This window comes from Toxorhynchites rutilus, chromosome 3, assembly GCF_029784135.1.
Source record: "Toxorhynchites rutilus septentrionalis strain SRP chromosome 3, ASM2978413v1, whole genome shotgun sequence".
Taxonomy (NCBI): domain Eukaryota; kingdom Metazoa; phylum Arthropoda; class Insecta; order Diptera; family Culicidae; genus Toxorhynchites; species Toxorhynchites rutilus.
The window spans coordinates 225,492,693-225,511,213 of NC_073746.1; the positions used below are offsets into that span (position 1 = coordinate 225,492,693).

The 18,521-nt window shown below is 39.9% G+C and overlaps 1 protein-coding gene across 5 annotated transcripts in view; it reads right to left on the bottom strand.

Annotated features, from left to right (window-relative positions):
- Nucleotides 1-18,521, bottom strand: part of LOC129780295 (integral membrane protein DGCR2/IDD-like) — a 152,566-nt gene that overhangs the window by 89,300 nt on the left and 44,745 nt on the right. For all 5 annotated transcript variants that reach the window (XR_008743878.1, XR_008743880.1, XR_008743879.1 and 2 more), the window contains exon 2: nucleotides 4,588-5,141. Coding sequence is in view for 2 of the 5 variants with exons in the window: in XM_055788372.1 (XP_055644347.1) it covers nucleotides 4,588-4,645 (58 nt within the window). In the remaining 3 variants the exon portion in view is untranslated. The remainder of the gene's footprint in view (nucleotides 1-4,587; nucleotides 5,142-18,521) is intronic.

Below are 18,521 nucleotides of genomic sequence, written 5' to 3' on the forward strand. Positions count from 1 at the left end.
AAAAGCTGGATGTATGGGTACCACACGAGTTGACACAAAAAAATCTTTTAGACCGAATGAACGCCTGCGATGCACTGCTGAAACGAAACAAACTCGACCCATTTTTGAAGAAGATGGTTACTGGTGATGAAAAGTGGATCACGTACGACAACCTAAAGCGAAAAAAGTCATGGTCGAAGCGCGGCGAGCGCGGCTTTCTGGATTGACGGCCAGAAAGGTTTTGCTGTGTGTTTGGTGGGATTGGAAGGGAATCATCCACTATGAGCTGCTCAACTATGGCCAGACCCTCAACTCGGTTCTCTACTGTGAGCAGCTTGACCGTTTGAAGCAGGCAATTGACCAGAAGCGGCCAGAAATGATCAATAGGAATGGTGGTGTTTTCCACCAGGACAACGCTCGGTCTTACACATCTTTGATGATCCGCCAGAAGCTACGGGCGCTCGGATGGGATGTCCTATTGCACCCATCGTATAGTCCGGACCTGGCTCCAAGTGATTATCATGGCCTCAAAAGAGGCTTGCGAAAACTGGCTGTTTGAGTTTTTGGCAAGTAAGGAGGGGGGATAATGAAGTTGCCTTCTAAATGGCAACAAGTTTGCGAACAAAGCGGCGCATATTTGACCCAAATTGGATAATTTTAAGTATTGTAAATAAAGCATCAAATTTCGATCAGAAATACGACATTTCTTATTCCCCAATCCAATATTTTTTTCAAATCAGTGATTATTTCGCATATTTCGCATTTCGTTGTTTGGGGGGCAAAGTGGTCAGTGGAGGATTACTACTGACAATGTTCTGTAGCTGATATACCTTATCACCTTCTGCTCTTAAAGAAGTCCCTTGTAATTATTAACCCAGGAAAATATGCCATCTCAACCAAAACCAAGCCTCATTATGAAAAACATTATGTGCTTTCTACTACGTTTTTGTACGTATGAGGAAATTTCAATTACGATTCTAGGTGAATAGGCCTAGCTCATTTCATACATGTACCTACTATTTCAATAAAGATTAAAACAAATTTGGCAAGAACACACGCAGAAATCTATCTTTTCTAGCGTGACCTTTCAACCTTTTTCCTAATAATGAAAATGTACTATTTTCAATTTTCATAATAAAAACCGCTTACTATCTTGAACTACAATAAATTGAGCTACAATATTCTTCGAAGAACGTGATTTGTATTGGTATGTGAACACAGGAAATGGGCATGTTCCTTAGGGTGACCACATTCCTCCCAGTTCCCCTAAGCGTATCGTTGTGCTTGCCTTCCCACACAATGCACAATTGGATGCTTCGGAAAGGCATAGTAAGCCTCTCATTTAAGAACTGTTGAACTGTTGCACGAAGAACACTAAGCAGAGTGACAGACAAAACCTCCTAGTACTATGTACTTCTCATATATTATGTACCGCAAAAAGTATTTTAAAATATCCTCTATCTCCCTCCATAACGTATTTTTGTATTCCTTATGTATTAAGAGTCAAACAAATAATACTTATCCGAATCCCCCTCACCCCTCCCTCCTTCAATGCAGAATATAACTTATAAACATCCCCATTCTTACTTGGAATGAGCATTATGAACATTAAGAGTACATAAAATTAAATTGATTCACTTCAAAACCGCTAAATATGCCGTTAATTTATCGTTCGTTTGAGAAACCCCCTAAATCCACCAACTTCAAAGCGTTATATTTTGAGCTTAACCCTTAGAGTACGGAGTCTATTTTATAACATCACTAAAGTACCCCACACAAAAATTGTTTTGTTTTGTTTATATGTTGGCATATTAATATTACAAAGACTTAGTAAATTAAAACTATAAAAATAGATTATAAACGGTCAGTGCGGTCTTGAGGCTTGAAAAAATAAATAAATAAACATTATGTATTTTATTAAAACGGATGATATATTTATGTCATCCGTTTTACGTTTCACGTACTTCTGTAAGCTAATTAAATAACCGATGTGATAAAATTCCAGATCCTTGTGTTTGACGTATACGGATTCGTTTTCGACTAACGAACTTCCGGACGATACGGGTCGTCTGCGATCGATTCACAAGTTTGCAGTGGGTTTGGTGTGCACCATGGGATACTGCGGATGCACCCAGTAGCGGTCAGACGTTCGGGTTGACTCCCGCCCTTTCTTAGTGGATTCTGACTCCTATGAATTTAATCGTCCGTTACTGGAATCTGCAATCAAGGTCCTACACAAGCCGCCTGATGAATATGCCATGATAAATAATGATGCAATGCACGATAGAAGAGTTTGTAGATGAATTTCCATCATTTCCTCTTAGCAATGTTTTAAACGGAACACTTGAAATAAAAATCGTATTGTTTTTTTTTAATATCTATACAAATTTTGGAAGCATAAAGAAACTACAGAAATAATTGACAACACTGATTTAATCGTTGACCTACCGAAACGAGCTAAGCAACTAGACTCGTTCCGTTCACCGACCGCTCCACAAACGAAATAGCCGAGAAACCCAAGTTCGGTTTAATTAGACCTCTGGTTATGCCAGGTGGCTGTAATTTGATTTCGCCTGTAGTACCTCATTGTATTTTTTCGGAACTCAGAGCCCTTTGTAAGCGAGTCTGTTCAAACCCTCGCCATGTTCATAAACTAATAGCTCTCTACATATTTTATAGCATATATTTATTCATTTATTTTATTATTTTCCTCTTCAACTTTTTTTTCACTAAACGTTACAAGGTTATATCTATGATAAAACTGCAAGTAGACGTAGACGAAGAAATTGCATCTGAATGAATTCACAATGAATAATTAAATTGAGTTATTGGAAGATTGCTGAATATTCTTCTTTAGAGTTTGAGAGTGGATGAGTATATGTTTTTAACTACAACAAAAAACATAAACTTCAGCGTGGATTGCGTGGCTTTGTACAAGTAATTGAAGATGGTTGATACATGATTTATTCTTGTTCTCGTAATGACGCCACAGACGATTTTATATTTGCTCCTCTACCACCATTATATATCATTGACAACGTATAAAATCAACAACGCTTACGTGCGATTCAATCGTACACAAACACTTAGGTATGGTAATGGTATGAAAACCAAAGATGTACGGAATCCGTAAAAGCCTACGCACTATCTATACAAAGCTTTTCTTAACGTTGACGTTAACTCAATATTAACTTAACCAGAATGATTCTTTTCAGCGATATCCACAGCTAACGCTTCCATATTGAATCTTGTCGCAATCGAGCGGTCCTCCAGAATCTTCGGTGCAAGTATCAATTCCTTATAGTAAAAATACTCAGTTCAAATTATAACCCCACTAACTCGAATCGACGATCGATTGCGGTATTCGTGATCGTTCAATATCGGTACACCCAAACTAGCGTTATCAGAAAGCTTTTCATTCTCGACAGAAAACATGCCATTTTATGCCTTGAAGCGTCAAATAGGCGAATAATGTCATCTGTCCCCCAACGCTTTAAAATGTTTGTATGTATGGAAGCAGACATCTCTTTCTTTTTACTTTTTTCGTCTTTTTTGGGATTGCACATAAAAAAAAGTCCAAACGACATCAAAGGGGGTCGAACCAAGGCCGGCTGGAATGATAAGCTGTTTTACACGACCACGCTATCCACATAGCTAATGATGCTGTTGCACATAAGCGTGATAATATTACATTTCATTACAAATTAAAGGTGGAAAGTGTTTTCTAATTTTACTCTTAGAAAACACTTTCCAGCATGAAGGAGAACTATATCCATCTCGTTCTGGCCCGTGTACATATGTGGTGAAGTAATGCGTACTTATTTGATACGTGTCTTTTGTTTCGCTCGCTCGTATTAATGTTATATTGCTGCACCATATATATTATACAAATGCTTACCAGTGTCATGACATTTTCTGTTATGTTACGTCTCATTTAATGTAATAAATCGGGATGACAAAACATGTGCTAAAAATTAATTTTGGGTGTAAGTAGGAACGTATATGACGGTAGTCCGTTCCGTTTGTTACAATTTTACGTCACAATTTCGTTAAAACTACATAGGTGATTGCATGTCATCGCTTGTTTATTTTTTAATATTGATAGTTAATTTTTGAATATTGTTGCTTCAAGGATGGACGACTGTACTTCGAACTTATTAGCTGCCTCCTTCTCAGCTGTTTCGTGTCGCTAAAACACGGCAGTCTGCCGAGGTTGGTTGGCTGTCAATTAAGTAGTTCATGATATTCGCGAAGGTTCTAACAGCAGTTTCGACGTTGTCCAAGTCCAAAATTTCATTCCAGTCAATATTTAGAAGCACATTAAATTTATTGGCATATTTAGCATTCGATTATGCTATTATTTGACCGTTGAAAGTAATTCAGAGTTAATGTCATACAATGAATTCTGCTGCTACTGTAAATATTGGGAAAACATGAACAGTGTGATTGTAATTGTAATTTCTGCGAACACTATGAAATATTTTACTCGAATTGGTTTTTAGAATTAGTTTTCGAAATTAGCTGCAAGAAAAACAGATGTATTATTTCCGCAGGATTCATAGGAATCGATTGACACAAATGTTTTCTTCCGTTCATAAAAACACATACCTGCGTATCCGAAGAGCAGCCCGAGTAGCGGCAGAACCAGGTAACTCTTGTTGATCATTTTCTCCGGCTAGGATTCACTTCACTACGATAGCAGCAGCGCTAGATAATTTTTTCTCAATAACACTTGTGCTTGAAGATCTTGATTCTTGGTAGTGGGTGTTTTAACTACTTAATTACTCGTACTATGGGGCCAAACAATTCTTCGAATTCCGAACTGGTTTTTTTTTTGTTTTTGTTTTGAAAATTTTTACATACAAAACCTATCTAACGATGCGCCGAGGTGCTATGTACAAATGGGATTATCTTTAGGGAGACTCACTTGCATTCTGTTCAATTATTTACACTCATACAATTCAATCACTTTTTTTCTTGCGTGTTTGTTAGCTGACTTTTTCTCACCGCTGCTAAACTGCTGCTAAACTAACTTCTAGCTTTTCCTTGCAACTGTTGTATATATTATTTATTCCATCAGAAGGTCGACTGGTAGCTATCGGACGGCTTTCGCTGGTTGAATAGGGTTAAGGTGTGAACAGTTGGTTCGTTCATAGTCCGCACTACGGTAAGAGACAATGAGAAAAAAGACAAAAAGGAATTTTAAAATGATAATGATTGGTGATTTTAGAACAGTTCATCAATAATTGTATAGCTTTTATTTTATTGATTTAAAAGTAATTGTTTCACTATTTTTATTTATGTATTTTTAACTATCACTCCTGCGGATGAATCAATTTCTGAGAGATTTTTTTCACCATCTTTCATCAATTATCCGTTTTACGCTCCTACTAACACTGTTGCGTGGAAATGGATGCCCATTCTTATTTAATTTCAGCTTTTCGAATGACATCTCTGACAGTGAAATCTAAAATGACAGACCGAGACTAAAAGTTGCCGTGAACCGGTCAGCACCTGTATTCATTGATATTCGAAGCACGTTTTGTTTATCGCAGCTGTACTTGTGAAGGCGCCACCAATCGTTGGAATCCTAACAAGATTTATTGGGGGTGGTGGACATGAGGATGGTTACATTTTCAACAGGAACGCTCTGACGTTTTGACTCGAGCTCTGACGCAAGCAAACTAGGGAAGTTTTGTGGCCTGAAGCTGTGTGATTCATATCGGGATTACAGTATCTGTTTCACGGTGGAGACGGTGAGTGGATATCAAAACTCAAACCACCCATTGAGAGGCTGTGACATTTTGGTTCATTTCCGATAGCAAAAGTGTGATAGCTTAAGTTTGAAATACACGGACGACGATACTGGGGTATCGACACTGAATGACATTTATTTTGAGAATTTGTACTAACTAACACATACTTCATTGCAAAATGGCAATAATAAAAAGGACTTACATAGGCTTAAACATACACCCAACATTTACACGACACTATATACTGATGGTCTCCGATATCCCTAAAACGCAAGATGAAAAGTAAGCATGATATTTCTCCTTTAACTTTCCCGAACTAAGTTGAACCTATTCATAACATTTCTATTTCAATGCGTGCAATTCATTACTTCCACGTTAAAATTCATCAAGATTATTACTTATTATTCAAGAGGCGATCTGCTTTTTCTCCTTTTCTAAATTTGGCGATGCTATACCCCCACCGAAATTTCTGTCGCTTGTTGTTACAATTCTTGTTTTTTTAACACACCTGAGACGGTTGAGCAAACTTAAATAACAAAAGGAAACATTTTTCCTGAATTTTTGAAAGTCTCGTTAGAAAGTTTCAGTCCACTAAAAACAAGGATTACCAGCTAAGCTAAACTTGTTTTCGCTGATCTAATGTGTACTTACACTTACACTTACACTTACACACACACACAACTTACAAAACATTTTGAAAAAAAACAAACAATATTAGTAAAATACGACCCAATCCTTTCTTCAATTTAATGAATACCAATCATTGCCCGCGACGAAAGAAGTTTCCCACAAGCACAGCAAACTCCTGTGTGAATGAAAACAAAATCAGAAGCCAGAATATTTAGGATTTCCTTTGAGACTGTTCTATGAAAACCAATATTTTGATGCTAGATAATAAACGATGTTTCATGCGAAGCCAGAAGGTGTCATGAACAAATGAAGAAACAACAAAGAAACGAGTTGGCTGGATTCACAATAATCATGAATTGAGAATAAAAATGTCCCGATTGCTTCCAGCCGCCAAAAGTGAGGCACTCTGTGTGGGCTGTGCTGTGTAATGTGTGTTATGTATGGCAGATCGTTGAGATTTCGATTTATATTTGTCTAATATATGTTCTCAGAATTTATTTCGCTTCGCAGAAGATTTGGTGTACTTTAGGATTTCAAGAATTCTATCCATATCATTTAATTGGATGAAGATACTACATTCGGTAAAAAACGATTTTCTCATTACTGGCATAACTCATAATGTGAATATATACAATTAGCTCTGCGAAATTATTGACACATCAATAAATGAAAAACAGGTAAAAAGAAAAATGTGCCGTTGAAATAATATTTCATCTAAGAAAACATTGTTACATCAATTAATAAGTCTACATTTTTTGACAGAATGGTTAAATAAATTATAATACCCATGTGAATTCAATGTAATTAAATTACACTTTTTTTTATTGATAAGATGGATACATTGTATACATTGTATTCGCGCAAGAAAGACTCCTTTTTTGTGGACACATCGTTTTCAGGTATGGTAATTATGATTTCATTCATTATTATTATTTCTTTCATTCCGGCTAATCCATGTAGCATGTGGACTTAACGTAGCCTGATGGGGAAATGTTATACATGCGATGTAACCTAATATATTTATTCAAACATGGCTCAAGAGGCTAAATTCTTGCAGAACGATTCAAATAGATTGATTTTCGTATTGAAGCTGAATAATTTGTAGATACAGTATTGGGATACATCTTTCAATGGTTTCTATTTAAAAAAAAACAGTATGTCGGACTCTCCATTGAATTCTGGCTGGAAAAAATCACTAAATGAATCTATTTTTCCAACAACTGACAAAAGGCAAAGTCATTAAACTCATAGCCGCTGATGAAATTCTAATGAAGGTCACTTTGATGACTGGTTGTTATCGCCGGTTGAACGTTGACCTTCATGTTGTTAGTTGTTTCGCCAGATAATTGGACCAAATAAAGGTTGAGCATTTTCTCCCTACCATGGCAACTTTTAACCTGCAACAAAAAGTGATTATACCCAGCAGTCATTTTGTTTTATTGAACGTTGAATAACCAGCTACGTTTTCCAACGTATTTCATTTGCCTGATTGTGATGGCTGGCCTGGAACCGGAGATTGTTTTCCTGCCAATCCCAGTGTTGCCGTTGGTGAATATAAATAGTGTTTTCAATCGATTATAAATTTATAATAGCGTTTTTGTGCACTCATTATTTCGCGATTCTTTCTATACGCTACTGGCCAAATCGTTTTAAATTTTAAACAAATGGTTATTTCGCACAGACAAGCTCCCAACACTATAATTCAGGGGTTTTGCAAGCAATGACAATTGCTGTTTTGAGAGGGAAGAGGGACGTTTAATCGGGCATGATGTAACCCACGTAGGATTGTGAATTGCTGTATTTTTCCGATAGTAAAATTTATTATAAATTTTCTCATTTTTCCCACACAACGGAATTTATAATACAGCAGATCACAACAGATGCTCAACAGAAGTCATTATGGAGGCGACTGTTATCTAGCATGAATTCAATATTTGAGTTCTATCGTTTCGCTTGTTGAGTTTATAAAATTTTAGACTGTTATAATTTTTTTTATAACTATTAGACTGTTATAAAATCATTTATGTATATCTTCACGCCTGCCTGTTATTTCATATTGTCATTCAGAAAACATTGTTTATTAATATTAACGACATGTTTAGTAATATACAAGTTTAGTAAACTTCTTGATACCTTCCATGATCTAATGGCTAATCATACGAGGTTTGGTTGTAAAAATACAAACATGCATGCAGAGCGCGAACGAAGTGTTTGGAAGGATTGGGCACGTGGAAAATTTGATTTGGAGCATTCTCCTTTATTTATCACTAGCTGACCCGGCAAACTTCGTCCCGCCCAAAATTTGTTTTTTGTTATCAATACCTTCAAACATTCACGTTTTCTTACTAAGCGCAAGTTAGTGAGTCCAATCGCAGAACTGTTCATTGATTGATCCTTTAATTGACCCTGTTGAATTTACCTTTTACTAAAATTTCCTAGTACTTCTCCCAAAACTCATCATTATAATGTCAGATTATTTTCAGACACAATTCTCATTCAAGATTTTTCAACCAAATAACATGTTTCTCCGTTACATGGAATAAATTTTTTATACAGAAAATATGATAGAATAAAGACAGACTCCTCTCCTCTTCTCCCCTTAGAGAGGGGGGGGGGGGTGGTGTAGTGTCTATTCACCATAGAAACATTTATTACGCCCTAAAACCACCTCATGCCAAATTTGGTCTCATTGGCTTGATTAATTCTCGAGGAATGCAGAAATTTGAGTTTCATTTGTATGGCAGCCCCCCTTGGCGAGGGGGATGGAGTGTCTAACCACCATAGAAACATTTATTGCGCCCTTAAACCTCCATATACCTAATCATATACCTAATTTGGTTTCGTTTGCTTGATTAATTATGGATTAATGCAGCAATTTGGGTTTCATTTGTATGGCAGCCCCCCCCTAAGAGAGGGGGAGGTGTATCTAACCACCATAAAATCATTTATTGCACTCTAAAACCTTCAGATGCCTAATTTGTTTGCATTTGCTTGAATAATTCTCGAGTATTGTAGGAATTTGTATTTCATTTGTATTGCAGCCCCCCTTTAGAGAGGGGGGTGGAGTGTCTAACCACCATAGAAACAGTTATTGTACCCTAAAACCTTCACATGCCAAATTTCGTTTCATTTGTTTGATTAATTCTCGAGTAATGTAGAAATTTGTGTTTCATTTGTGTGGCAACCCCTTCCTTAGAGAGGGGGTGGAGTGTCTAACCATCATGGAAATATTAATGGCACCCTAAAACCTCCAGATGCTCAATTTGGTTGCATTTACTTGATTAACTGCTGCCACTATGTCAGGACTGCCAAGAAGAATTCATAACTAACCTTCGCATGAAGTCGCTTGTGAAGCCACTAAAATCAATCAACGAAAACATTGGCATGACACTCGAAGCCAATCATAAATTACTAAACAACTTCAAATCGCTCAGTGCAACACACGATGAAACCCTCTCGAACATAGAAGAAATGCTGCAAGATATAAAAAAGAGCGTCTCGCAAGTCTTCAGCAACACAAAAACCAGCACTGCGGAAATCAAAAATGCCATAACATCGCTATTAGAAATAGCCCCAACGGACAACAGCGCAGCAGTAGAATCAGCAGCGAAATTAGCGGCATCAGTCGCAGTTGCAGAAATGGAAATAAAACATTCAACAACAACAAACTCCATCGACCTTCTGCCCCAATTATTCGAGTCCCTAAAAACTGACTTGACAGACTCGCACATCACACTGGCGTGCGAAGTAAAAACACAAATGGAAGAAATGGCAAGTGCTTTGTCTTCCTCTAGTGTCTCCCATACTATCAAGCCAACTGTAAGCTTAGAAGAGGAACTATCTGAAAGCCGCGCATCCATCAAAATAGTTCATACGAAGGAAGACCACACTTCTCCAGGATGGCGCCGCTTTGACCATAAATGGCATTGGAAACCGGACTGGTCGGAATTCGATGCCAAACAACGAATTCGTAGGCTTCAAGAAAAAGCAGCCGACAAAGCAAAACTCAACAGAAAGCGAAGAAAGCAAACTGCACGCAACAACAGCCAGCACATTCGCAACAATGCGAATAACAAAAATCAACACAGACGCGCCGATAAATCGGATAAGGAACTGCTGGCCTCAGCAAAAGTGCAGTTTGCTGGCCCACCATCAAATACCGACCATCCAATTGCTGGCCTCTCGGTCCCGAAATACATCAATTTCAGGAAGGGCGAAACAATCAACCCGTACCGAGCAGAAAATCAGCCGCATTACAACAGCACCCAATCAACGTCAAACGCAAATTCCACTCCGCTAACACTTGTGGAATCGAATTCAGCACCTGGAGAAGGCTCTCCTCTTCTGGACCCAATGCGACCTCCTATAATAAGAATTACGGAGCAATCTGCTGCCGGCGACAGACGCTTTTTGAAGGCACGCCTACGGGACTCGAAAATAATGGACACAGTGAGGACGTATCTGTCCTTCCTCCACGACCAAACAACGGCTGTTTGTATTCGTGGAATTACAAGAACTAGTGCATCAGTAATGCTCGCAGCTGAAGGTCTACCAACAGACACAAACCTTTTGCGTGAAATTTTCCTGGAAGTACACGAAGAGCTGGGAGTTTCACGCATTGACGCCTTGGCAGACCTCACATCACACCGAGCATTCCTGTCCAGTGAACACACGCAACGGCTACAACATGCTAGGGAAGCATCTACAAAGTTCTACAGTCCGCTAAATTTTCAACGACGTTGACGCGCCCCTTAGAGGGAAATAGTAGTCGAAAAAATCAAAACAGTAATGTAAGTAGAATTAGTCTTTCAAAAACTTCTCCGCCTTCTCAACAGAATGCGACTGAAATTTTGATATACTGTCAAAACTTCAATCGCATGAAAAGCCCAGCAAAAATGAAGGAAATTCATCAAAATCTTTTACCCGCTTCTTTCAATGTAATTCTTGCAACTGAAACTAGCTGGGACGAAAGCGTAAGAAGCGAAGAAGTTTTTGGAAATAATTTTAACGTATTCCGGCACGACCGCAACTTATCGTTATCTCAGAAGAAGTCTGGAGGAGGGGTCCTCATTGCCATTAATGCAAATTTCACTTCTGAGGAACTTATAACCGAAAAACATAAAGAATTTGAGCATGTATGGGCAAAATTATCTATAGCTGGCGAAGTACACATATTTGCTTCTGTGTATTTCCCACCCGAACATGCAAATAAAAAGTCGTATGAATTATTTTTTCAGACGGCAAATCGAATTGCAGAAACACTAGAACCAGAAGTGAAATTGCATATCTATGGCGACTTCAATCAAAATAAAGTAGACTTCATTCCCGATAATGATAATGAATGCATTCTACTCCCAGTCGTCGGGGAAAATGAAACCCTACAATATATATTTGACGAAATTGCACATCTCGGTCTTAACCAAATAAATCATGTAAAAAATTTCCAAAAATATTATCTAGACCTATTATTCACTAACATCACCGACGACTTTTGTGTGAATGAGTCCATGACTCCTCTTTGGAAAAATGAAAAATTTCACACAGCAATTGAATACTCAATCTTTATACATAATAGACAATTGCCCATCGACTGGGAGTATGAAGAAGTACCGGAATATAACAAGACGAACTTTGAAGCAATCAAATTTAGCCTACAAGCCATAGAATGGCAAACTTTATTAAACAGCGAACGAGATGTCAACTTAACTGTACATATTCTTCACGAAATTCTGAATAACATAATATCAGAATTTGTGCCGAAGAAAAGAAGACGAAGAAATTCAACCAGCAAATATCCTATTTGGTTTAACGTTCAAATAAGAAATCTAAAGAACAAAAAACAAAAAGCACATAAAAAATACAAAATAGACAAAAGTCATCAAAATTTGCTTGAATATCAAAATATTTCCCAAAAATTAAATTTTGCAATTAAAAGTGCACACGAAGAGTACAATAGAAAGGTCGAAACTGAAGTCAAATCATGCCCGAAGAAATTCTTTAATTACGTAAAGTCTAAGCTCAAAAGCAATAACTTCCCATCGCAGATGCATCTCGATGAGGATGTGAGGAATTCTTCGAACGAAATTTGTAATCTCTTTTTGCAAATTTCTTTCAGGAAGTATATACCACATTTTCCGAAGAAAATCGCGATCGGAACTACTTTTCATTTTTACCGGATTATCCAAATGACATATCGGTGAACTATCTTTCACAACAGGAAATATGCCATGCACTAAAAAAATTAGACGGAACAAAAGGACCAGGACCTGACGGAATAGCACCTATATTCCTAAAGAACCTGGCTGAGGAACTCACCCTTCCCTTACATTGCATTTTCAATATGTCACTACAAACTGGAATATTCCCAGAAAAATGGAAACAATCTTTTTTGGTACCTATCTTTAAATCAGGCGCTAAATCTGACGTACGTAATTATCGTGGAATTGCCATTATCTCTTGCATTCCTAAACTATTCGAAGCAATAGTCAACGAAAAAGTCTTCCAACAAGTAAAGAATAGAATTACGTGTATGCAACATGGCTTCTTCAAAGGCCGTTCAACTGCAACTAATCTGTTGGCTTTTGTGACTTTTATTTTGAATGCAATGGAAAATGGCAAACACGTAGAAACTCTTTACACTGACTTCAGTAAAGCATTTGACCGCATCGACATTCCATTACTACTCTTCAAATTGCAGAAAATAGGAATGGAACAAAGACTCCTAAACTGGCTCAATTCTTATCTAACAAACCGTGAACAAATTGTTCATTTTCAAAATTCTCTTTCAAATCCAGTAAAAGTCACATCGGGAGTCCCACAAGGCTCTCATCTTGGTCCTCTTCTTTTCATTCTGTACGTTAATGACATCTCCTTCGTTCTCAAGCGTATCAATGTACTTGTGTATGCCGACGACATGAAGCTTTTCGCGGAAATTGGAAATGAAAACGACATCGAAGCATTTCGAAACGAAATACATGTATTCCATACTTGGTGTGATAAAAATCTACTAACACTGAATGTGAAAAAGTGCAACTCTATAACATTTAGCAGAAAAAAACATGTACCAAATATTGTAATATGTCTTGGAAATCAAAATGTAGAAAAATGTGAAATAGTTAGAGATCTAGGCGTCGTCCTGGACTGTAAACTCACATTCATAGAACACTACAACTCTGTAATAAATAAGGCGAATAGTGTGTTAAGTTTTGTCAAACGCTTCTCACATAACTTCCAGGACCCATACACAATAAAGCTTTTATATATTACATATGTAAGGACTATTCTGGAATACTGTAACATCGTTTGGAACCCGTATATGGTCGTACATGAAGAACGCATTGAGTCAGTCCAGAAACAGTTTCTTCTATTTGCACTTCGTAAACTCAACTGGACCTCATTTCCACTTCCTTCATATGAAGCACGTTGCATGCTCATAAACATCCAAACACTAAAAGAACGCCGTGAATTCGCAATGCTTTCTTTTGTTAATGACCTAATTTCGCAACGAGTACAGTCAGCTGAATTACTAGAAAAACTAAATTTCTATGTACCTGGGCGTCAACTAAGAACGCGAAATTTGTTTCTAACCAAAACATCCAGAACAAATTATGCAAATAACGCCCCTATCAATCGCATGATGCGCATATACAATCAGCACTGCGAAATAATTGACACAACAATGAATAAAAAACAGCTAAAAAGAAACATGTACCGCAAAAATAATATTTAACCTAAGAAAACATTGTAACATTAGTGTATAAGTGTGTAGTCTACATTTGTTTGACGAAATGAATAAATAAATAAATTCTCGAGTAATGTAGAAATTTGTGTTCCATTTGTATGGCAGCCCCCCTTAAGGAGGGGGGTGGAGAGTCTTACCACCATGAAAACATTTATTGCACCCTAAAACCCCAATATGCCTAATTTGGTTTCATTTGCTTGATTAATTCCCGAGTAATGTAGAAATTTGTGTTTAATTTGTATGGCAGCTCCCCCTTAAGGAGGGGGGTGGAGAGTCTTACCACCATGAAAACATTTATTGCACCCTAAAACCCCAATGTGCTCAATTTGGTTGCATTTACTTGATTAATTCTCGAGTAATGTAGAAATTTGTGTTCCATTTGTATGGCAGCCCCCCCTTAAGGAGGGGGGTGGAGAGTATTACCACCATGAAAACATTTATTGCACTCTAAAACCCTAATATGCCTAATTTGGTTTCATTTGCTTGATTAATTCCCGAGTAATGTAGAAATTTGTGTTTAATTTGTATGGCAGCTCCCACTTAGAGAGGGGGGAGGGGTCTCAAACTGTCACGAAAACCTTCCCCGGCCCCAAAAACCCCTAAATACCAATTTCCATGTTGATCGGTTCAGTAGTTACAGACAGACAGACAGACAGAAATCCATTTATATATATATATATATATATATATATATATATATATATATATATATATATATATATATATATATATATATATATATATATATATATATATATATATATATATTGGCCGTGGAGCTGCCGGCCTAGAATAGCACTTCGGGTCTACGTCCCTGTCCCTGTCGTAGAAGGCGACTAATCGGGTGACAACGCGAGTAAGGGCGCGGTAAAGCCTATGGAGAATGCACGGGGGAAATACCGTGTACAGGAGCAACGAGAGGAGTGCCGAGCACATCAGGATCGAAGCCAGTAAGATCCTGATTACGACATACTGGTATGACATGGAAAACGGACAAGACACGAAAACGGATAACATGCGATGCTAAAAGCCGACAGTCGTGCTATTCTGCTCCCTGAGTAAGGAAGGGTGACACCTACCTGAAATGGCGTGTGGGTTAATAGTACGGTTGCCCCCGTCCCGGTAACAACTTGGCAAGTCTTCGGGTACGTTCGATGCTCGTCTAGGCCTTGGCACTAGGTACTAGGCATCAGATGTCACATTCCTGACTTGCGCTGATCCGGCTCTGAACACGGTCCCCATGAAGGACCGTGTCAACCCCTGCATGGCCTCACTGCTTGCATAGATAACCATGGGATCACAAAAAGGCGACTATGTACAACGAGCGGAGATAGCGGCCCGAAGTTGGGACCCAACCAAAATGGAGACAACCTACAAAACCAACGAAGAACGAAGAGAGAGTATGATGGATACAGGTGACCAAGCCAACGCGTTCATTCGTAGTAAAAAGCTTCTGCGATCGCCAATACTCAAACAAGTGGAAACACCAGGCCCTAGCGGCAGTAATGGAGGAATACCTGAGACCCAGAAAAGTCGGGGGATCAATCCCCTGTTCCTGCCAAAGTCCAGCGGTAGTTTAACCCAGGAAGGAGGGCTGACTGGAGAGAGCATCCTGAGCACGATCATGTTGAGGGTCAAAGAACTCGACACCTTCGTGCAGGACAAACCCAACGTGCATAAGGAGATCAAGACCAGGATGTCGGGTATAAGATCTCTCTTGGGACGAGCTTTGAAGGAGCACGATGGACTCGTCGAAAGGACGAAAACTGCCGAGAAGGCACTCGCAGAAGCGTTGCAAAGAGCTGCAGCTGGACAGGTGACGCCAAAGATTCGTCGAAACCGTTCGGAAAAAAGAAAAAAGGATTCACCAGCAGAAGAAGAAATGTTCAAAAAACGCAAGGACGATCACGACAACGATGATCAAGACGATAGTGCCGCCCAGGGCGACAGCGAAGAGCTGGGTGACAGCGATGACCAGATCAGCACCGATAGCAAGAGAAACGACTGGAGCACGGTTAGGAAAAGAAACAAGAAAAAACAAAGGAACGAAGAAAAAGAGAGGGAGAGAAAAGTGAAAATAGTGGAAAAAAATAAGAAAGAGAATGAAAAGTGGCAGGGGCCAAAAGACAAGAAGCCTAATCCTCGGCGGGCGAGAGACAAAGGCGATGCACTCATCGTCGAAGCGAAGGGCAACGTATCATACGCTGATCTCTTTAAAAAAATGCGAGAGGACCCTGGCCTCAAGAAACTGGAGGAGAGCGTGGTGAAGTCCAGGCGCACCCAGAACGGCGAAATGCTGTTCGAGCTGAAGAGAGACCCAGAAATCAGGAGCTCAGCATTCAAGGATCTTGTAGAAAGGGTTCTCGGCGATGGAGCGAACGTAAGGGCCTTATCCTCCGAGGCATCGATAGAATGCAAGAACCTCAGTCTGTTCACCACCGAGATAGACCTACGTCAGAAGTTGGAGGAGGAAAACATCCTGGGCAAAGTTCCGATGAAAATCCGACTACGAAAGGCGTATCGCGGGACGCAGACCGCAACGATTCGTCTCTCAACGGACGCAGCGAACAAGTTACTGAAGTTAGAGAGTATAAACGTCTGCTGGGCTGTGGGTCGTTTTAGAATCATTCCGCCTGTTCCCAAGCAACTGGAGCGATGTTTCAAGTGTTTAAACTTCGGCCACCCGGCGAAAGGCTGCTTGGGGCCAGATAGATCCAAACTGTGCAGGAAATGCGGAATAGAGGGACACTTTGCCAGCGACTGCAAGGGAAAACCAAGGTGTATGCTCTGCGAAAAAGAGGATAGTAATGACCATATGACGGGAGGCTTTAATTGCCCTGTGTACAAACAGGCGAGGGCAAGCCAACAGTGATGGAGATAACCCAAATTAATCTCAATCATTGTGACATCGCACAGCAACTGTTGTGGCAGTCAACGACAGAAACAAAATGTGATGTCGCAATTATCGCGGAGCCGTATCGCGTTCCCCCCGGTAACGGTAATTGGGTGACGGATAAAGTAGGAATGGCCGCCATCCAGGTCATGGGCCGATATCCCATTCAGGAGGTAGTTTCGAGGTCTCGCGAGGGTTTCGTGATCACAAAGATCAACGGAATTTTTATCTGCAGTTGCTACGCACCTCCCAGATGGACGATGGACCAGTTCCACTATATGCTGGATGTCCTCACCGAGGAGCTCGCCGAACGAAAACCAGTCGTTATAGGAGGGGATTTCAATGCTTGGGCAGTAGAGTGGGGAAGCAGATGCACCAACGCGAGAGGGACTAGTTTACTAGAAGCTCTAGCCAAGTTGGATGTTACCCTGTGCAACGAGGGCACCACTAGTACCTTCCGCCGAGAGGGTCGAGAGTCCATCATCGACTTGACTTTCTGCAGTCCTTCGTTAATGACGAAAATGAGGTGGAGGGTATGTGAAGGATACACCCACAGTGATCATCAAGCCATCCGTTATACCATTGGCCAACGAAACTCCGTGGCAGTACGGATAAATAGGACATGCCCGCGCAGGTGGAAGACAAAAACCTTTGACAAGGACCTTTTCATCGAAGCACTACGCGTGGAAAGCGACGTCTTGAACATGAACGCGGATGAACTGACGGAAACGCTAGCAACAGCATGTGATATAACAATGCCAAGAAAAAGGGAACCCAGGTATAAGCGACCTCCAGCCTATTGGTGGAGCGAGGCACTTGGCGTGCTTCGGGCCAACTGCCTTAGCGCCAGAAGACGTTTCCAACGGTCAAGCATAGACACCAGAGAAGAGCGGAGAGTGGAATTCAGAGAGGCTAGATCCACTCTTAAACGGGCGATTAAGCGGAGCAAATCTAATTGCTTCAGGGAGTTATGTCGGGACGTGGACGTCAATCCATGGGGCAATGCTTACCGAATGGTGATGGCGAAGCTCAGGGGCCCAACGACACCTTCCGAAATGTGTCCCGAAAAATTAAAAATTATCGTGGAAGGGTTATTTCCGCAGCACGACCCAACGACCTGGCCACCCACGCCATATGGAGAGGATGAGGATAGCATCGAACGCAGAGATGTGACGAACGATGAGCTAGTTGCAGCTATCAAACGCCTAAAAACGAAGAAAGCGCCTGGCCCAGATGGAATCCCCAACGTAGCTTTGAAAGCGGCAGTCCTAGCATTCCCTGATATGTTCAGGACAGCCATGCAGAAGTGTCTAGACGAATGCTACTTTCCGGATCGATGGAAGGTACAACAGCTAGTACTACTGCCCAAGCCAGGAAAGACGCCGGGTGGTCCAGCATCGTATAGACCCATATGCCTGTTGGACACTCTTGGGAAACTTTTGGAGAGAATCATCCTTAATAGGCTGACGGAATGCACGGAGGGAGTTCGTGGACTGTCCGATAATCAATTCGGATTTCGGAA